The sequence below is a fragment of the Heterodontus francisci genome, chromosome 8 (genome assembly GCF_036365525.1).
Source record: "Heterodontus francisci isolate sHetFra1 chromosome 8, sHetFra1.hap1, whole genome shotgun sequence".
In the NCBI taxonomy this organism is placed as follows: Eukaryota; Metazoa; Chordata; class Chondrichthyes; order Heterodontiformes; family Heterodontidae; genus Heterodontus; species Heterodontus francisci.
In genome coordinates this window covers 70,759,597-70,781,956 of record NC_090378.1, presented here as the reverse complement: position 1 = coordinate 70,781,956, position 22,360 = coordinate 70,759,597, and the positions used below count along the sequence as shown (strand labels likewise).

The 22,360-nt window shown below is 44.0% G+C and overlaps 1 protein-coding gene across 8 annotated transcripts in view; it reads right to left on the bottom strand.

Annotated features, from left to right (window-relative positions):
* jak1 (Janus kinase 1) overlaps positions 1 to 8,527 on the bottom strand; it is a 149,109-nt gene extending 140,582 nt beyond the window's left edge. For 4 of the 8 annotated variants that reach the window (XM_068037306.1, XM_068037302.1, XM_068037303.1 and 1 more), the window contains exon 1: positions 3,221 to 3,464. Coding sequence is in view for 5 of the 8 variants with exons in the window: in XM_068037303.1 (XP_067893404.1) it covers positions 3,221 to 3,275 (55 nt within the window). In the remaining 3 variants the exon portion in view is untranslated. Of the gene's footprint in view, positions 1 to 3,220; positions 3,465 to 3,867; positions 4,031 to 8,435 lie in introns of those variants that run through there. The other 4 variants (XM_068037304.1, XM_068037305.1, XM_068037307.1 and 1 more) reach the window with 4 other exon arrangements.
* Between the last annotated feature and the right edge of the window lie 13,833 nt (positions 8,528 to 22,360).

Genomic DNA, 22,360 nt, shown 5'->3' with positions numbered 1-22,360 from the left:
AGGCCAGTGGAATGAAAATCAAAATAATAATTTCAAAAATAAATATATTTAGCAGTTCTGTCTGCCACTACAACAATGCACTTTTCAAAAAACTGTATATTTTAAATGAATTCGATCACTACTTGTGTTTAATCATATTCTTTACAGGAATCCAAAAATGCAGTTATATGCCAGCCCTGCAAAGCAGTTTCAACTTCCCAGTGACACAAAAGTAACAATATAACTCCAGAGTAAGGTGAAAGCCCCAAAGGCAATTTTTTACCCCTCTTGGAATATAACTCCTCTTCAATGTCAAATTAGATTTACAAAGTGGTCAGGTTGTCTGCTGATCCTCACAAACACTTTAGAAACAACCCAGATCTTACTTAAATACTTTGAGATCACGAGTGCTCCTGTCTGCAATCTCAACAAGTTTAACTGTCAATAATGCATACAAATATAAATACAGAGAGCTCTGTTGAACTTCAAAGGTTCAAAGAAAGTAAAGATAAGCCCAGCAACTACAAGTCAGTCAGTTTAAGTTCCAAGGTGGGAAACTTCAAGAAACAATAATTCGAGACCAAATTAATAATCACATGGACAAATGCAGGTTGATTAAGGAAAGCCAGCACATTTAATCACGTTTAACTAACTTGCTGGAGTTTTTTGAAGAGTTAACAGAAAGCGTTGACGAGGGCAATGTTGTTGATGTGGACTTCAAAAAGGCATTTGATACAGTGCTGCACAAAAGACTTGTGAGCAAAATTATAGCTCATGGAATAAAAGGGACAGTAGCAACATGGATACGAAATTGGCTGAGGGACAGGAAACAGAGAGTAGAGGTAAATGGATGTTCGTCCAACTGGAGGAAGGTTTGTAGTGGAGTTCCCCAGGGATCAGTGTTGAGACCCTTGTTCTTCCTGATATGTATTAATGACCTAAACCTTGGTGTACAGGGCACAATTTCAAAATTTGCAAATGATACGAAACTTGGAACAATTGTGAACTGTGAGGAGGATAGTGTAGAACTTCAAAAGGAAATAGACAAGTTGGTGGAATGGGCAAACAGGTGGTAGATGAAGTTCAATGTGGAGAAATGTGAATTCATTCATTTTGATAGGAAGACCATGGAGAGACAATATAACATAAAGGGTACAGTTCTAACGGGGGTGCAGGAACAGTGGGACCTAGGGGTATATGTGCATAAGTCATTGAAGGTGGCAGGACAGGTAGAGAGAGTGGTTAATAAAGCATACAATATGCTGGGCTTTATTAATAGGGTCACAGAGTACAAGAGCAAGGAGGTTATGTTGAACTTATATTAGACACTAGTTTGGCCTCAGCTGGAGTATTGAATCCAGTTCTGGGCACTGCACTTTAGGAAGGATGTGAAGGCATTAGAGAGGGTGCAGAAAAGATTCATAAGAATGATTCCAGGGATTAGGAACTTCAGTTATGAAGACAGATTGGAGAAGTTGGACTGTTTTCCTTGGAGAGGAGGAGGCTGAAAGGTGATTTGATAGAGGTATTCAAAATTATGAGCGATCTGGACAGAGTGGATAGGGAGAAACTGTTTTCACTCGGCAAAGGATCAAGAACGAGAGGTCACAAATTTAAAATAATTGGCAAAAGAACCAAAAGCGACATGAAGAAACACTTCTTCATGCATTGAGTGGTTAGGATCTGGAATGCACTGCCTGAGAGTGTGGTGGAGGTAGGTTCAATTGAGGCAGGCAAAAGGGAATTAGACTGTTATTTGAAAAGAAAGAATGTGCGGGGTTATGGGCAGAAGGCAGGGGAATGGCATTAGGTGAATTGCTCATTCAGAGAGCTGGGCCAGACACAATGGGCCAAATGGCTTCCTTCTGCACTGTAACGGTTCTGTGATTCTGAGGAACAGCTGGGCAGTATGTACCAGTATGGCTGGCCATGGATTGATAGTTGTACTCTCAAAGTTTTGAAAATAAAAGAGTATATCCTCTGACTTACCATGAGCAACACAGGAGTTCTGCTATATTAAATATACTGACGCAATACTTAGCAAATATAAATATATAATATAGATGAGACTGGCCACACTGCTATTGTAACACAACTATTAAATTCTACCCAAGACCACAGAAAATCACTACTAACTTTCCAGATTTTAATCCAGAACTTTTCATTTTAATAGAAACTTGATCAAAAATTTTTGCGGTCTCCAGAAACTGAAATAAAAAGGAAATGTAACTAAAACCAATAACTGTAACTGACTGCAAATTTGCGTCAGTCCAAAACATCAGTTATTTTGTTTCTTTTCCAAACTAAATAATGATTTTAGGTTGTAATTGTTTTTTTAAGTTGAATCGCAAGGTCCAAAGACATTCAGCTGCCTAGGCCCTAAGCTTTGGAATTCTTTCCCGAAACCTCTCCACCTGATTTAAAGGCGCTGCTTAAAATGTACCTTTTGGCCAAGTTTTTGGCTACCTGTCCTAATACCTCCTTAAGTGGCGCGGTATCAATTAACGCTTCTGTGAAGCGCCTGGAGACGTTTTACTAGATTAGAGGCACTAGAGATGCAAGTTGCTGTTGGTGCAGGCAAATGATAACTCTGTCTTTCATTTTGTTCTCTTCATTTTTCATTTTTGAAAATGATCTACAGAATGGATTATTGCTGGTTATCGATCCGAATAAACAGGATACCACCCATCCGTCCGCAATCTGTCGACATATACTCATAGTGCAGTAGCGATCATCTTTAAAATCTAGAATACAATCTGCACCCTTTCTATCGTTTACGTTCTGTGAAATTATTCGCACTCTCTCCCTCTCCTCCAACTCTCTTCAACAAACCTCGGAAGCTTGGCTTAAATAGCACAGATAGCTGAGTTCCCGATGAGTGTTTCAACAAATTACCTCAACCTCGGCTTACGGTCAAGTTTCTGTTTAAGGAAAAGGGGGAAATTCCATGAATGTGAAAAACAAATTTTTGCTTACAACTTTCCCATATAAGTTTGAGATCTTGATAATGGCTGGGAAAAGACTCATGGAACCTTTTTCTGTACTTATAATGTATTAATATATAACCGTATATTTAGTAAATTATAATATACAGTTACATAAACCTGAGCGGATATTATATATTTATTTTTTCTAGAGAAACAAATGTTGCAAGCATCGACTATAATAATGTTCGTAGTCAGTAGCAAACGCCGTTCGGTTTCACTTGAAACTCGCTGAAATCGACTCGTACATAACTCACCACTTCCTTGTCGAGTGGCTGCTCGTCTTCTCTCGGAATACTCCTCGGTAAACATAAAATAAAATCCTCCAAATCCTTTTGTCGAACACAGGCCACCGGGGTCCCAAAATCCGTCAGACTTTATTTCTAGTTAGAGATATTCGATATATTTATTATTCAGTGCGATCTAAACTTCCTAACACGACCAAGACTTGAAACCCACGTTTACGCAACGAAACAGACTGGGTTTGATTGACAGTTCTGACGCGCTGTTGCTCCTGCGGTGCGTGAAGTCACATTATTAACAACTCCACCAACCAAATGCCTGAACCCGCCTCTAACAATGATCCTTGGGAGTTGTAGTTTCTATTGTTAAAAACTTAGTTAAAATGGGTGCGGACGTTAATTCTTTTTGGTTTGTAACTCAATACTAAAACAACACACAGATAAAAACGAAGAATAAAAATCAAAATTCCTGTAAGTCTGAGTCACGAACCAATAAAGAAAAAGAGTCATTTTGGAATTTGCGCTTGACAATAATGGATCTCCATTTGTAATATTGAGTTTGCACGCAGAGTCTGATCAAATTGTATTTATATACCCGGGCGTGTTTATTCGTTCGTGCATTTATTTTAACAACAAAGTCATTAATGGTCATGCTTTCTGACCTCACAAGCCGACTGACTGCGCTTTTACTCCCTTTAGAGGCACAGACAGTTGCTCCGCCGCATACGTCGTAGTATAGGAGGAACTCCGTCCTGCATCCGATCTAACGTTAAAGCCTGGCCACCAGGAACAGCAGGGTCCCTCCGCATTTCCCGTATCGCCTCACTAAGCCATTAAAACACAAACGTGCAGTCAAAATGCATAAAGAAATAGGCCCATTGAATGTTTACATATTGCAAATAATAATAAAGCCAATTATATCACAATATACTGGACTTAAATGAAACTGGCGGGTTTTGGCGTTCAATCATAACACACTCCAAGTTCTTCACAGAGAATCCCCATCAACAAAGGAAAACCGTAACAGGAATATCTAAAACAATGCACTGGCAGTTAGAGCTGAGCTTAACATGTACGACTAAATCAGAGAATACAGTTTAGGAAAATTAGCCGCGATTGTAGGAAGTTATTAATTGATGTAATTAATGCGCGTGTTGATGTAGTATGTGCGTTTAAATGTAGTTTTTAAAAACAAATATGCCGATTAAATGGGATTCTGCCCTCCTAGAATACTATTTTTCTCTCATTGCCTTTACCTTTCACTGCCTGATGTTAGAATTTTAAATCTACATACAACTTATATTTCTATAGCGCCTTTAACATACTAAAACATCCAAGGCGCTTCTCAAGAGCATGATAAAACATAACATCTCACCGAGCCACAAAGGAAGCTATTAGGTCAGAAAACCAAAATCTTTGTCCAAGAGGTAGATTTTAAGGAGTGTTTTAAAGGAGTAAAGTTAGGTAGAGGGGCAGAGGTGTATGTGTGTAGGGGTGAGGGGTGGGGGGTGGGAGGGGGTTATTCCAGGGCTTAGGGCCAAAGCAACTGAAAACAGGGCCACCAGTGGTGGAGCGATTAAAATCGGTCTCCTAAACTGTTGTCTGTGGTGCATATATGACTTGGCTCAATAAATTACATATGTTAACAAAAAAAGGATATACCAAGGCAATTATCATCTGATATCACTTTTATCCATGATATATCATGTTACTGCAGCAAGACCTGGACACCATCCAGGCTTGGACTGATAAGTGGCAAGTAACATTCAAGCCACACAAGTGCCAGGCAATGATCATCTCCAATAAGAGAGAATCTAACCATCTGCTCTTCATGTTCAATGACATTACCATCGCTGAATTCCCCACTATCAACATCCTGGGGGTCACCATTGACCAGAAACTGAACTGGAGCAGCCACATAAATGCTGTGGCTACAAGAGCAGTTCAGAGGCTGGGAATTCTGCAGCAAGTAACTTGCCTCCTGTCTCCCCAATGCCTGTCCACCATCTACAAGGCACAAGTCAGGAGTGTGATGGAATACTCTCCTCTTGCCTGGATGGGTGCAGCTCCAACACTCAAGAAATTCGACACCATCCAGGACAAAGCAACCTGCTTGACTGGCACCCCTCCACCACCATCAACATTCAATCTCTTCACCACCAGTGTACAGTGGCAGCAGTGTATACCATGTAAAAGATGGACAGCAGCAACTCACCAAGGCTCCACGACCCATAACCTCTATCACCTAGAAGGACAAGGGCAGCAGATACATGATAACACAACCACCTGCAAGTTTCCCTCCAAGCCACACACCATCCTGACTTGGAATTATTTTGCCATTCCTTCACCGTCGCTGGGTCAAAGTCCTGGAACTCCCATCCTAACAACACTATGGGTGTACCTACACCACAAGGACTGCAGTGGTTCAAAAAGGCAGCTCACCACCACCTTCTCAAAGACAATTGGGGATGGGCATTAAATGTTGGCCTAACCAGTAATGCCCACATCCCATGAACAAATAAAAAAAAACATAAGCGTTTGGTAAAATTCAAAGCCTTGTTCTCAGTTTACAGGTAGTGATTCTGGAATTGGTGCCTACTGCAAGGCTGCTTCTTTGAAAAGAAATTAATTATGGCTTGTGCTTGATATTGCCACTATCTGGTATTAGGAGGTTAAAGGTGCAGTAGTGCCACCAAGGGCACCTTCCCTTTGCTTTACAAGCTACAAATAGAGTGACACTTGGGAAGACAGTACATTAATATAAGTTGTATGTGCATCTGAAATGCCAGAAAGTAATTACAGTAGTTAATTGGGATTAACATCTGTTTTGTTTGATCCATTTAAATCAATTATAGTGTTATTCTTTTAACAGAGTAACATACATGATCAGCAGTACTGGCTTGAGTCACTGTGACTAATGGGCATGGTAAATATTTTGAACCAGCACCTTGACGCAATGAATTGTTTACCAATTACAATCAGAAGGCTGATTGAAAGAGTGAAGACAAAACAAGAGGAAGTTTACTGTTTCAGAAAGGATACTTTAAAAATTACATATAAACATTTAAACGATTTGGAAATAGAGAGTTTGCTCCCAGAAGAAGTGAGCACACAAGCATGAAAAGTCCCAAAATGTCAATATTCAGTTAAAACAAGTTTTTTAAAAATAGAATGATTTAATGTTCTGCCTTTCAGCTGTCTTAAAATAACGAATACTAATTCGCCTATTGCATTATATTTTAATAGAGCTTTTCCTGATCCTGAAATTTGTAAAATAAGTTGGATAGAGGAAGAGATGGCAATGGGAGCAATGGGCATTGTGGTTTCCAACTCACAACTATGGAGGATGTGTTTGAGGTGAATTACTTGTTTCTTTAAAATAAAATTGCATTAATCGTCCGCAAATCAAACACGTATCAAACTCCTACAAATAATGAATGGTATGAGCTATGAACCGTTAATATGTTAAGAGTAAGGCTACATTTTATCTGGAGAACCTTCCATGACATTATTCAGTGGTGGTATGGAGCATTTATGATGTGCCCGTGAAAGCCTCTGCTCAAATATTCCCTTGGAAGTGGTGTAGACAGACTAATGCAATTAATTGTACCTGCTTCTCACCTCTTGATTCAATCAAAGGATAGTTGTAACTGCTTAAACATTTCTGGTTTCAGGTCAGGAAAAAAAAACATGAAGTAACTAGTTTTCTTTTTTTAAAAAGATTGTTTTGCAATCGTACCAAAGGTTTACACAATACACACGACTGATAAATGTAAAGGTTCTCATTGCCTACATAAGAATCACTATACTTCAAAGTAATTAATTGTGAGAAGATGAGGAATTTCAAGAAACATGATAATGCACTGCATAAATATTACTTAAATAAATATATCTAATATATTTACTAGTTGGTGTCTTATTATCACAGTTCAACAAACATGATTGTTTTTTAAAAATGTTTTCATCTATAATTATATACCTATGTTCCACTCGGGTCCTTTATTGGTCTGAGCTTTACTATGATGGTAAAGGAATCATTTCTTAGCTAGTGTAGAACACAGGGGACGCTATCACCCAGCAGCAAATCAGCAAAATTGTAAGTGTTAAGGGGAGGGACTTCCGTTTTGAAGAGCAATGGTTGCGTAAAACAGACGCAAGTGCCAGAAAGTATACGTAGGTTGGGGAGGTTTACCGACAGTGATTGCTTCGTGGCTGAAATGGCACATTTCCCATAACATCTTTCTAGTGGGGGGATTAGTGCTAAAATGCACTGGGAAACGCGGTACTGCATTTCGGTAGCACCTAGCAGAAACTTTTATATTTAGGGAGCGTGCGGTATATTCCCGATTGAGCAGCTTTCATGGCAAATTTAAGGGTAGGTCTCAAAAGCGGTGGCGCAGCGCGTTTAACCAAATGAAATTTACGGGAAATCAGATGATCTGTACAGTGCTACCGGTATTATAGGGGCGGTCATTTCTCGCCAACATCACAGTAGGAACTGATTCCTTAGAAGCTCCATGTACGATTTAGCGGTAGATAGTTATATAGTTAAAAGTGAATGTTGCTATCAGAGTTCACGGCTTGCGTTTACCAACAGCAATTCATTTCAGGCTTTTACTTATCAAACCCGCATCAACACATTAAGTGCAGCATTGTAATATTTTATTTAGTATTCACCATATATTATTTTAAATCGCTGGTGAAATCACTTTTGTCCCAAAATTGAAACGAATTTCATCAGTTTATATGGCCTCATCATCTACAAGCTTAAATATTGGACTTTGCATAAACTTTGCATTTATAATCTTAGTTTCCAAAGTCTACAAGCCATATGGCAATGATCATGGGACGAACCACAGAAAAGGGACGTTTAGAATACAGCCCAACATCATTTTATCCAATGCATCTCATTGGGTAAAATTATTTTAATGTGGAATTTTAGGTCTCTGAAAATGTTATCCATATTCGAAATATGTGTGTATGTTCCACGCATCTTTCCAGTCTGATTTCCAGAATGTGCCTGAACCCCATTTTGTTGAGAAATGTTACATTATTCCAAAAATGCTTATTTTGAGATAAGGCAACTGAGCCGACAAAACGACCATTATTCACAATCCTTCTGCGATCAAATGGACACCAATGCACAACTAACACAAGAAGTTGAGATTTTGAAGTTTTGAAGAGATTAACTGTAACTGGAGAGTAATTTACTGTAACAGTATTAACTTACAATCCATGGTACATCGGGTTCACACCAAGCGATCCTAAATCAGCTGAATATGCAGTGCTTCAGTCTGCAAGGAGGCGGAGCAAGTTAAAGATTCACTTACGTTGTTCGCACATAAGGACATTCCCATTTGCAGCTATCATTTCCTGTTGACAGTGATGCAAAACACCATGGCCGGAATCAACTGCATTTCACTTGATTAGATCTAAATAATTGTTTTCTGTTTAGAGCTGAACTTAAGGAGGCACAAGCCTGCTATACTCTCAGCATTACATGAACTGCTTTGCCTGTGCAGGGATGAGGGAGCAGTACCTCAGGACATGCGCGATGCCAACATCATCACCCTCTATAAAAACAAAAGTGACCACGGTGACTGCAACAACTACCGTGGAATCTCCCTGCTCAGCATAGTGGGGAAAGTCTTTGCTCGAGTCGCTCTGAACAGGCTCCAGAAGCTGGCCGAGCGCGTCTACCCTGAGGCACAGTGTGGCTTTCGTGCAGAGAGATCGACCATTGACATGCTGTTCTCCCTTCGTCAGATACAGGAGAAATGCCGCGAACAACAGATGCCCCTCTACATTGCTTTCATTGATCTCACCAAAGCCTTTGACCTCGTCAGCAGACGTGGTCTCTTCAGACTACTAGAAAAGATTGGATGTCCACCAAAGTTACTAAGTATCATCACCTCATTACATGACAATATGAAAGGCACAATTCAACATGGTGGCTCCTCATCAGAGCCCTTTCCTATCCTGAGTGGCGTGAAACAGGGCTGTGTTCTCGCACCCACACTTTTTGGGATTTTCTTCTCCCTGCTGCTCTCACATGTGTTCAAGTCTTCTGAAGAAGGAATTTTCCTCCACACAAGATCAGGTGGCAGGTTGTTCAACCTTGCCCGTCTAAGAGCGAAGTCCAAAGTACGGAAAGTCCTCATCAGGGAACTCCTCTTTGCTGACGATGCTGCTTTAACATCTCACACTGAAGAGTATCTGCAGAGTCTCATCGACAGGTTTGCGGCTGCCTGCAACGAATTTGGCCTAACCATCAGCCTCAAGAAAACGAACATCATGGGACAGGACGTCAGAAATGCTCCATCCATCAATATCTGCGACCACGCTCTGGAAGTGGTTTAAGAGTTCACCTACCAAGGCTCAACTATCACCACTAACCTGTCTCTAGATGCAGAAATCAACAAGCGCATGGGAAAGGCTTCCACTGCTATGTCCAGACTGGCCAAGAGAGTGTGGGAAAATGGCGCACTGACACGAAACACAAAAGTCCGAGTGTATCAGGCCTGTGTCCTCAGTACCTTGCTCTATGGCAGCGAGGCCTGGACAACGTATGTCAGCCAAGAGCGACGTCTCAATTCATTCCATCTTCGCTGCCTCCGGAGAATACTTGGCATCAGGTGGCAGGACCGTATCTCCAACACAGAAGTCCTCGAGGCGGCCAACATCCCCAGCTTATACACACTACTGAGTCAGCGGCGCTTGAGATGGCTTGGCCATGTGAGCCACATGGAAGATGGCAGGATCCCCAAAGACACAATGTACAGCGAGCTCGCCACTGGTATCAGACCCACCGGCCGTCCATGTCTCCGCTTTAAAGACGTCTGCAAATGCGACAAGAAGTCCTGTGACATTGATCACAAGTTGTAGGAGTCAGTTGCCAGTGTTCGCCAGAGCTGGCAGGCAGCCATAAAGGTGGGGCTAAAGTGTGGCGAGTCGAAGAGACTTAGCAGTTGGCAGGAAAAAAGACAGAAGCGCAAGGGGAGAGCCAACTGTGTAACAGCCCCGACAAACAAATTTTTCTGCAGCACCTGTGGAAGAGCCTGTCACTCTAGAATTGGCCTTTATAGCCACTCCAGGCGCTGCTCCACACACCACTGACCACCTCCAGGCGCTTACCCATTGTGAGATTAGATTAGATTAGAGATACATCAACCATCCATTTATACTAATCCTGCGCTAATCCCATGTTCCTACCAAACATCCCCACCTGTCCCTATATTTCCCTACCACCTACACTAGTGTCAATTTATAATGGCCAATTTACCTATCAACCTGCAAGTCTTTTGGCTTGTGGGAGGAAACCGGAGCACTCTGAGAAAACCCACGCAGACACAGGCAGTACCCGGAATCGAACCCGGGGTCCCTGGAGCTGTGAGGCTGCGGTGCTAACCACTGCGCCACTGTGCCGCCCCCTTGTCTCTCGAGACAAGGAGGCCAAAGAAGAAGAAGACAGAACAAGTATCGAGACCTGAAATCTTCATCAATTGTGTGTGTGGTAGTCAGTAACAGATCACCCTACAAAGTATTGCTTCGTCCAAGAAACATCATCAACCGCTGTTAACACTGCAGCAGAAACATTCCCGGAATTTGACCGCCTTCCTGTAACTTGGCGAATATTTAGTTGTTATCTCACGGCTCACAAGTTTGATTTGTCTTTCATCACCACCACAACAGCATCACATGGCCAGAAGAGACGGGGCTGTTCGAAATACTCATGAAATTGGTACAATGTGCTGTGATCAAGTAATGATTAACCATGGGAAAGAATAAACTATTCACCGTTAATTCCACCATGCCTTGTACACTAACGGGGGGTTTCAGCCTCTCTCCCACTTGCCAATCATGGTAATTTCCCCGGTGAAATACAACAAAACAGACTGAAATTCGAGCGAAGTAAAGCGGCTGAAATAAAAATCTTTGCAATTCGGTGTGAAAGAAAATGTTTACAGTGGATATAAAAAATGTCCTTGGTTTTGCTTTAAAGAGCGCAACTCCCCCAAAATACACAGGATTCTGGAAAGATTAGATTATATAAAAATATATATCGTTTCTCTCCGGTACAAATTTGGAAAAGTTGTATTACTGATGGAAAACGTGAGATTTTCCACCCGGCCGGAAGCAGTGAATGAGTGGGGGCTGCAATCACTGCAAACAATATTAGTCACGAGTGAAAAAACATAGAAGATAGAACTGTTTCGACTGTTGAAACATCTGTGGCAGCATACTAATACTTGTTTCCAAATGCATGTACTGGTTATTGATAGTAAACAGAAAATCCATTTAATGAAACGTGACTTTAAATAGCTTTACACACAACCTCATTTTTTCCATTCGAAATTCTAAACTGAAAAGTTATTCAATTATTTCATTTAATTTTATTTTGGCCATTGGAAAATAATGCATATTGCACGTTTAGCACAATCAACAGAGAGCCTGTTTTTTTCCACCATGAAAAATCTGAATACATTTGTTTATATCACTGACACAAATTTTGATCCATCAATAAAGTGTTACTGGCCATCTTGAATGACTGCATATTTCTGGAATTAGGACTGGTTAAACGTTAGTAAAATAATGAATACCATTTGCACGAAAAATGTTGGCAATTGAACACTTACTTTTAAACAATACTGGTGCACAGTCAGTGCAATTTGAACCTTTAAGCAAAAATAGAAACATCTTGATGTAGTACATATGAAATACAAATTATATAAAATGTATGATAATTATTCTAAAAAGGATCTGGGATAGCGGCATATGGTCATTGTCACTCCAGTAAACATTTACACAAAGGAACATATATGTTTTAAATAAACCATACATTTAATAAGTTATCAATTAAAAATAAATATATAAAGCTGACAACAAGAGTGGAGCTGTGTTCACAGGACAGAAATATTTTTGGTAAGTCAATGTCCAATCTGATCTCTTTCATACAGCAAATATTGCTTTATGTTAATGGCATTAAATTGAATGCTGGGGGGGGGGGGGAGGGGGCGGGTGGGGGGGAGAGGCAGATTTTCCTGTGCTTGCTAAAACACAAAAGTCGAAACTCAGCTCAGTAGCGCAAGGTTATTACACTGAGTTTCACTTCCTCTGCTGAGGAGGTGGGGAAATCACATTCGACAGATGTAAATTACACATTGGGTGTACATTCATACTATATATCACACAAAATATCTGAATATTGAATATAAACTTTAAATGGCAACAAAAATATCTATGATTAACTCGTCATTAGGCACCAGACTAGTTTAGATATTGGCATAAAAGCAAAATACTGCTGATGCTGGAAATCTGAAATAAAAACAAGAAATGCTGGAATCACTCAGTCGGTCTGGCAGCATCTGTGGAAAGAGAAGCAGAGTTAACGTTTCGGGTCAGTGACCCTTCATCGGATGCTGCCAGACCTGCTGAGTGATTCCAGCATTTCTTGTTTTTATTTTAGTTTAGATATTGCTTTGTACAACACAGACATGTAGCTCTATTATAGACATCAATTTTCAAAATGTAAATTGTGTAATTTCTCATTGATGGAACATACTAAACAATCCTTTGCTTTAAGAATGGTTCTATTTTATAGTACATGCAACCCACGCAAACTTACTGATCAGTGAAATTTTACTCAATGAACAACTAGTTGTCCCTAAGGTAATTGCTTTGTAACTGGCTCAAGCCTAATCTGTCTCACAGCAGCATTCACATAGCATCATGTGCAGTGATTTTTTTTCCCAAAATATACTTTATTCATAAAAATCTGTAAAAAATACATTACCAAACAGTTTCAAACAGCACCAAGTCAAAAATTACAAACATTGCAAGGGAGATCAGTTTCCTTCAATACAATCATGAGTTGCCTCACAACCCTTCCATTTCATTTGTCATGCCATATCATTTTTACATTTTACAGCAAACGAAAAATTTCCCAATACAGTTCGAAGGGTTTCCCATGGATCCAGCCCCTCAGTTCAGCTTGGTGGGGGGGACCTTACACTGTGGTCTTTCCCCATTGAGCCTGCGGCTGCCCCAAGCTTTAGTGCGTCCCTCAGCACGTAGTCCTGGACCTTGGAATGTGCCAGTCTGCAACATTCGTGGACAACTCTTTGCTCTGGAAGAAAAGCAAGTTTCGGGCACACCAAAGGGCGTCTTTCACCGAATTGATAGTCCTCCAGCAGCAGTTGATGTTTGTCTCGGTGTGTGTCCCTGGGAACAGCCCGTAGAGCACAGACTCCTGTGTTACAGAGCTGCTTGGGATGAACCTCGACAAAAACCACTGCATCTCTTTCCACACCTGCTTTGCAAAAACACATTCCGGGAGGAGGTGGGCAACTGTCTCTTCCCCACCACAGCCACCGTGGGGGCATTGTGCGGAGGGGGCGAAACTTCGGGCATGCAGGAAGGATCTGATGGGGAGGGCTCTTCTCACCACCAGCCAAGCTACATCTTGGTGCTTGTTTGAAAGTTCTGGTGATGAGGCATTCCGCCAAATAACTTTGGCAGTCTGCTCGGGGAGCCATCCGACAGGATCCACCGTCTCCTTTTCCCGTAGGGCCTTGAGGACATTCCGTGCAGTCCACTGCCTGATGGATCGGTGGTCAAAGGTGTTTTCCCGCAGAAACTGCTCCACGAAGGATAGGTGGTACGGCACGGTCCAATTGCATGGAGCATTCCGCAGCAATGTGACCAGGCCCATCCTTTGCAACACCGGGGACTGATAGAACTCAGCATGTAGTGACACTTGGAGTTTGCGTACTGGAGGTCTACACACAGCTTGATGCAGCAGCACACGAAAGTGGTCATCAGGATGAGGGCCACGTTGGGTACAATTTTCCCGCCCTTATCCAGAGGTTTGAACATCGTGTCCCTCCGGACCCGGTCCATTTTGGATCCCCAGATGAAGTGGAAAATGGCTTGGGTGACCGCCACAGCACAGGAGTGGGGTATGGGCCAGACCTGCACCACGTACAGCAACAACGTGAGCGCCTCGCACCTGATGACCAGGTTCTTACCCACAATGGAGAGAGATCGCTGCCCCCACATTCTCAGCTTGTGTTGTACCTTGGCTACTTGCTCCTCCCAGGTTTTGGTGCACACCCCGGCCCTTCCGAACCATATCCCCAGCACCTTCAGGTAGTCTGACCTGACGGTGAAGGGGACAAAGGATCGGTCAGCCCATTTCCCAAAGAACATGGCCTCGCTCTTGCCATGGTTAACTTTGGCTCCCGAGGTCAGTTGGAACTGGTCGCAGTTGCTCATCAGTCTGCGCACAGACAGTGGATCCGAGCAGAAGACGGCGACGTCATCCATGTACAGGGAGGTTTTGACCTGAGTGTCTCCACTGCCTGGGATTGTCACCCCCACTATGCTCGCATCCTTCCTAATAGACTCAGCAAAAGGTTCAATACTGCAAACAAACAAGACCGGGGAGAGAGGACAGCCCTGCCTGACTCCAGATTGGATCAGGAAACTTTCCGATTCCCACCCATTGATTGAGATTGCGCTACTGATGTTTGTGTAGAGCAGTTTGATCCAATTGCAGATTCCCTCCCCAAACCCCATTTTGGAAAGCACGTCCATCATATAGGTGTGCGATATCCTGTCAAAAGCCTTCTCCTGGTCCAGGCTGATGAGGCAGGTGTCCACCCTCCTGTCCCGTACATAGGCGATTGTATCCCTGAGTAGCGCAAGACTATCAGAGATCTTCCTGCCGGGTACAGTACAGGTCTGATCAGGGTGGATGACCAACTCCAGAACAGACTTGACTCGACTGGCTATGACTTTGGACAGAGTCTTGTAGTCAACATTAAGCAGTGAGATGGGCTGCCAATTTCTGATTTCTGCCCTCTCCCCCTTCCGCTTGTAGATGAGGGTGATGATGCCTTTCCTCATGGATTCTGACATGCTGCTGGCCAGCAGCATACTCTCGTATACTTCCAGCAGGTCTGGGCCGACCCAGTCCCACAGGGCCGAATACAACTGAACCGGTAAGCCGTCGCTTCCGGGAGTTTTACTCGCCTCGAAGGACTCGACGGCCTTTGTCAGATCGTCCAGAGTTAGCGGCTTGTCCAGTCTCTCCCTCGTGCTGTCATCTAAGACCTCTGTGATAGATGACAGGAAGGACCGGGAGGCTCTGCTGTCTGTGGGCTTCGTGTCATACAGCCCAGCATAAAAGGATTTGCTGATCCTTAGTATGTCGGACTGCTAAGACGTTACCGAGCCATCCTCTTCCTTCAGGGTGCCGATCACAGAGCTCTCTCTGGTACCTTTTGGAAGAAGTAACGCGAGCACGTCTCATCCTGCTCGATGGAGCGGACTCTGGACCAGAAGATGATCTTGGAGGCCTCCGTGGCAAAGAGCGAGGCCTGCTGGCTCTTCACCTCTTGGAGGTCCTCCTTGACCTCGACCCCCATCGTCTGCAGCCGGAGCAGATTTTGCATACTTTTCTGGAGTCTGGACATTTCCCTCTATCTCTCCCTCACCCTCTGAACACCTTTGCGGATGAAGAACCTCTTGATGTTCTCCTTGATCGCTTCCCACCAGTGAACTGGAGACTCAAAGAGGGGTTTCACGGTCCTCCAACCTTTGTAATCCCTTTTGAGTTCCTCAACGTTCTCTGGGGTCAGCAGTGTAGCATTGAGCTTCTACGTCCCTCTGCCAACCCGCTGGTCGTCCTGTAAGTGACAGTCGGCCAGTAAGAGGCAGTGGTCGGAGAAGAACACCGGCTTGACGTCGGTGGCTCCGGCCATGACGGGACGGGACACGAACAGGAAGTCAATCCTGGAATGGGCAGACCCGTCCGATCTTGACCATGTGTATCTGCGCTGTGCTCCGTCTGCAGGTTTGCTGAAGACGTCGTGCAGTTTGGCATCTTTAACTGTTTCTATTAGGAATCTGGACGTAGCGTCCAGTTTGCTGTCGTCTGTGCCGGATCGTCCAGCCGCATCGATGATGCAGTTGAAGTCACTGCCTAGGATGACCGGCCTGGACGTCGCCAGCAGCAGTGGGAGCTGCTGGAAGACGATCAGCCGCTCGCTGCATTGTACCGGGGCGTACACGTTGATCAACCGGAGCGGAGCGTTGTTGTACATTACATCTGCTACGAGGAGGCGACCGCCCACCACCTCCTTAACTTCGGAGATGGCGAAGTTACCTCCCCGCAGCAGAATACCCAGGCCAGAGGAACGGCAATCATTACCCCCTGACCAGATCGATGGCCCGTGGGACCACCATCGCAACCATTGCCTGTAGGTGCTGAGGTGTGGTATTCCACACTCCTGCAGAAACAGTAGGTCGGCTTTGACCTTGGCGAGGTAATCCAAGGTTGAAACACATCGCGTAGTGGATTTAATGCTACGCACATTAATGGAAGCAATCCTTACACCCATTTTTTTAAAGTTGGTTGTTGCTTCCCATACCATTTGTCCTTGCTAGTCCCAGTCCTTCAGGATGTTCCTGCATACCCATAGAGTGCGCAAGCTGTTTCACATTAGTTGGGCTCAGAAACCCCTCCTGGTTTTTCATGCAGGGTTTGTTCCACTGGAGTGACATCGGGGGGGTTCTTGTAGGCAGCAAGGATTGGGTTGTCCTCTGCTGCTTCCCTCTGTTCCTCCTCGAAATCTTCACTGCTCCCGGCTTCCCGGAGCTGAGGTGTGCCTGACGTGTCTTTTCTCTCGGTGTCCCGGAGCTGGGATGCGCTGGCCGTGTCGTTCAGTCTGGTGCTTTGGGGTTGGGGCACGCCGGGCCCATCACAGCTGCCAGTGCCCGGGGGCTGGGGGGCTTTATCTTCCAGCTCCTTGGAGTTCTGCTGCCTCTTTTGAAGGGGCCGTTGTTCCAGCATTTCCCCGTCCAGTGAAGAGGAGCTGTTGTAGTCTGTTTCAGAAGGTAGCCTCCTCTTGCCACTGGTTTGGGTGGAGGCTTGTTCCACTTTTGGAGGTATTTTCTTTGTGGTTTTCCTTTGGACCACTTGCCACTGACCTGTTTGTCCATCTGCTGCCTCCTCCTCCATTGATTCTGTCTGTGGAGGAGGGGTTTCCGGGCGCAGGGTAGGTGCTGGGTCGCTGGTTTCAGCTGCCTCCCCTTTCTTCTCCTTCTCAGGGAGAAGTTCCTCACTGCGGGGAAGGTTGCTGGTCTCCTTTCCAGCACCGGACACCTTCGTCGAACCTTCTCCCGGCCTTTCCTTGGACCTTGCCGCCTGAGCATAACTGAGGCAGCGTTTGGGGCAGCTTTTGTAGAGGTGGCCTGCCGCACCGCACAAGTTGCAACACTTAGTCTGCTTACAGTCCTTGGTCTGATGGCCTTCCTCCTTGCAGTTCTTGCAAACAACCGTGCTGCAGTTTGCTGCCATGTGACCAGATTTGCCACAGGTGCGGCAAACTCTGGGCTGCCCAGCGTAGACCAAGAAGCCTCGACTTCCCCTGATAGCGAAGCTGGAGGGAGGGTGGATAATGGCTCCACTGGCATCGACCTTCAAGGTCACCTTGACCTGCTGCTTGCTGGTCCAAATCCTAAAGGGGTCCTTGACATCAGTGCTGCTGCCGGCCACCTCAATGTACCTGGCGAGAAAGGTGAGTACATCCACCACCGGAACATGGGGGTTGTAGAGGTGAATCGTCACCACCCAGTCCCGTTGTGACGGAAGCGTGAAGAGCGGCTCCGCTGTGAGGATCGACAGTGGCGCCCGGTCCCCTTTCTCCTTGAACACCTTCAGGAACTTGATGCATCCCGCCACATTCCCGAACGTCACATCGAAGTATCCACTGTTGGGGAAATCCTGCAGGCAGAAGATGTCCGTAGCTTGAAATCCACAGCAATCGAGGAGGATTTTCTTGATGAAGAAGGTGCGGTCGACCGGTGCAGCTCCTTCCTTGTCCTTCACGACCACCCGAACGGTGTTCCGCACTCCCTAGCCTGAAGCTCGAAGATTGGTTATAGCCATTTTACTCAAAGCCTACCCAGGATCAAACGGCAATGATCATGGTCTCTTCTCAACCAAGTAAGCACTGATAAGAACAGATACTACACTTGATCTTAGCCAAAAGGCCGCATCATGTGCGGTGATTTTTTTTTTATTTCCAAAATATACTTTATTCATAAAAATCTGTAAAAATTACATTCCCAAACAGTTTAAAACAGCATCAAGTCAAAGAATACAGACAGTGCAAAGGTGATCAGTTACCTTCTATACAATCATGAGTTGCCTCACAACCCTTCCATTTCATTGTCATGCCATATACATTTTTACATTTACAGCACACAAAATTTCTGCGGTACAGTTCGAGGGGTTTCCCATGGATCCAGCCCCTCAGTTCAGTTTGGTGGGGGGACCTTACACTGTGGTCTTTCCCCATTGAGCCTTTGCTGCGGCTGCCCCAAGCTTTAGTGTGTCCCTCAGCACGTCGTCCTGGACCTTGGAATGTGCCAGTCTGCAACATTCGGTCGTGGACAACTCTTTGCAAGTTTCGGGCACACCAAAGGGCGTCTTTCACCGAATTGATAGTCCTCCAGCAACAGTTGATGTTTGTCTCGGTGTGCGTCCCTGGGAACAGCCCGTAGAGCACAGACTCCTGTGTTACAGAGCTGCTTGGGATGAACCTCGACAAAACCCACTGCATCTCTTTCCACACCTGCTTTGCAAAGACACATTCCAGGAGGTGGTGGGCAACCGTCTCTTCCCCACCACAGCCACTGCGGGGGCATTGTGCAGAGGGGGCGAGACTTCGGGCGTGCATGAAGGATCTGACGGGGAGGGCCCTTCTCACCACCAGCCAAGCTACGTCTTGGTGCTTGTTTGAAAGTTCTGGTGATGAGACATTCCGCCAAATGACTTTGACGGTCTGCTCGGGGAGCCATCCGACAGGATCCACCGTCTCCTTTTCCCGTAGGGCCTTGAGGACATTCCGTGCAGACCACTGCCTGATGGACCGGTGGTCAAAGGTGTTTTCCCGCAGAAACTGCTCCACGAAGGATAGGTGGTACGGCACGGCCCAACTGCATGGAGCGTTCCGCGGCAATGTGACCAGTCCCATCCTTCGCAACACCGGGGACAGATAGAACCTCAGCACGTAGTGACACTTGGAGTTTGCGTACTGGAGATCAACACACAGCTTGATGCAGCCGCACACGAAGGTGGTCATCAGGATGAGGGCCACGTTGGGTACATTTTTCCTGCCCTTGTCCAGAGATTTGAACATCGTGTCCCTCCGGACCTGGTCCATTTTGGATCCCCAGATGAAACGGAAAATGGCTCGGGTGACCGCCACAGCGCAGGAGTGGGGTATGAGCCAGACCTGCGCCATGTACAGCAACAACGTGAGCGCCTCGCACCTGATGACCAGGTTCTTACCCACAATGGAGAGAGATCGCTGCCCCCACATGCCCAACTTTTGTCGTACCTTGGCTACTCGCTCCTCCCAGGTTTTGGTGCACGCCCTGGCCCTTCCGCATCATGTGCAGTGATGACCCAAGTTACATTTGGGGCTGTTCCTCCAATTGAGCTTAGTGACAAAGGAACTCTGTGCAATACATAGTGTTGAGACATGCCCATTATCGTCCAGGCATTGCACTGGGCCAAATGTGGAAATCTGTGTCAACTTATATTTTTAAAAAAGTGTAAGAAAAAGAAAGCCCATTATTTCCTGGTAGCTTCACCTGAACTTGGGGATGAGCCTGGGATTTACAAAAGCTGCAGACAAACTTCCCCTACAACAGTCAAATACCTTCAAGATTTGCATAAGAGTAAATATACCATGTGATCTTAATGGGATAAGCAAAATTGGACATACCAGCAGCATAATGAAATGTGCATTAAATGGTATAATACACCTGCCTCACAGTGCCTATCTACACAAATCAACATCAGCTGTTCATCTCATTAAATTGGGCAAGACAAGCAAAAATTTAAACGGCCACATTGTTTAATCGCCTATACTTTTAATCCTTTCAATTTTCTCCCATCCTCTCCCAAGTTAAGCCTGACCGTCACAGGGAAATGGCAAGAATACAGGCTATCTTACATGGGGTGGGGGCGGAGAGAGTGGTAAATATAAATGGATTAGACCATGGTCCCTAGAGTTGAGCTTTCATGCCTCCTAATATTTAAAACCAATTCACTTGCCAGTTAACTAGAATTGATGTGAACCATAAGGGATTAAGAGATTTTCACCCATAACTAAAATAGATTTGTCTCATCAGAAACTGAAGAGTACTGTACACAAAGATAAACAATGCAATCACAAAATGAATGAACTGCAATCACAGCTTACTACATAATAAGTTCTTAACACAAAAAGCTGAATTGCCTGCTGTATTATTTCGCATGATAAACATCTTGGAGTAGAATTTCTGCAGGGGTTTCTCAATTCCCTGCTATAACTTTGGTGAAAACCCCAGATACATATCATGAAGAGCAGCTTACACCTTTTTTTACATCACTTTTGCCAACCTTCCATTGTAGTTATGTGGACAATTGAGAGAACCACACAGAAATTCCAGGCTTCAAGCTTTAGTATAAAAAGACAAACATGTTTTGTATATTTTTCACCCAGTTTTACTTTCCTTATTTTATGCTACAACAGTGGGACATTTTTATTGTTACTTTTTAAACTGTTTCTCTTCAAGCTGCTGGTCTAATTTATGGTTGGATGGTTCTGGTAATGACAGTTGTGTGAGTGAAGCTTAGCCCTAACTTTACCCTAAATAAATTCCTGGAATTGGAAATATTTTACCATTTTATAAATCACCCATCGGGAAGTTTTCTGTGGTTTACTGCTTATTTCACCACAAAAAACTTCCCAATGGGTGATTTATGAAACTGTAATTTTTCTGACAGTTTTATATGAATTACAGATTTATTTAGCTAATTGCTCCAAAAAGGATTTTTATATAAGGAATAATAACAATTTTACAACAATGCCTGTAGTAATGGGAAGTTCAAATCTTTATATTGATTAATTGAAAAAAATCTACAACATTTTCTGTCAACCTTTTCCATTATAAATACCCATGTTCACATTTATTTTGGACATTGCCTATGAAAGTGAGACATGCTGTAATTATACTCTCCTGCCAGTGGCTATGCCATATTTCCTAGGCTTTGTCTGTCCAGCTCGATTGCCCGTATTGCAGAGAAACTCCTTTGCTCTTAACACAAGGACAGAATGTACGAAGTCAAATTGGGGGCTGAATTATATCAGCATGCCCTGGTACATTATGCCCTCTAACTTGCTTTATCTGAAGATTACACTTGGTCTTGATTCCACATATGTGCAATGCCGCAGGAAATTAATAAGTAACAAAGAGGCAGCTAGCCGCAGAAAGGACCAGCAAAAGCAATTTGATGGTGAGCAAATTAAAATTTTTCAAAAAAAGTTCAACATGCACTTTGTCTATCAGGAGACACTGGATGGCAATTAGTGGTGGGTTTCTTGCTGCTAATTCCTGAGCCAAGGATGTGACATCAGATAGCTCAGCACTGATTGAACCTGAATCTTCCTAATCACTGTGGCTCAACACAATGGTTAAGTACTGCAGTAAAAACAGAAAATGTTGCAAATACTCAGCAGGTCAGGCAGCATCTGTAGAGGGAGAAACAAAATTAACGTTTCAGGTCGATGATCTTTCATCAGGGGTGATCAAAGAGTTACGACAGAGGTGGGAGGAGTGCACTGATAATTCTAGTCCCACTTCTCCACAGGTCACAACATATATTTAAATGTTCCCACCTACCGATACGGTCAATAATATACTTTATTATTCCCTGAATAAAACACACCAACCAGGTTTCTTTAATAACCAACAAAATTATCAGTCTATTATAAAAACAAGTCTTAACCAGTAATGAAGTTAGGCATTAACACACAGATTGAAATATAAAAGCTCTTTTACCTCAGCCCCATACACATACATACACTGGTTAACTGGACAAATATAAGGGAATTTTACTTGAGAGCTCTGTTACAAAAAAGAACACTTAGGTTGACTACTTGCTCATTCTTGAAGAGAAAAGAGAAGGTATGGAAAGATGTCCTTTGTTTTGGTTTGGTGTCCCAATTGCATACAGATGGCTGCCACTGGAATCTTCCTAGAACAGTTCTTCCCAGGCGATGTTGAAGATCAGTTTGGGTAGGCTTTCCAAGAAAT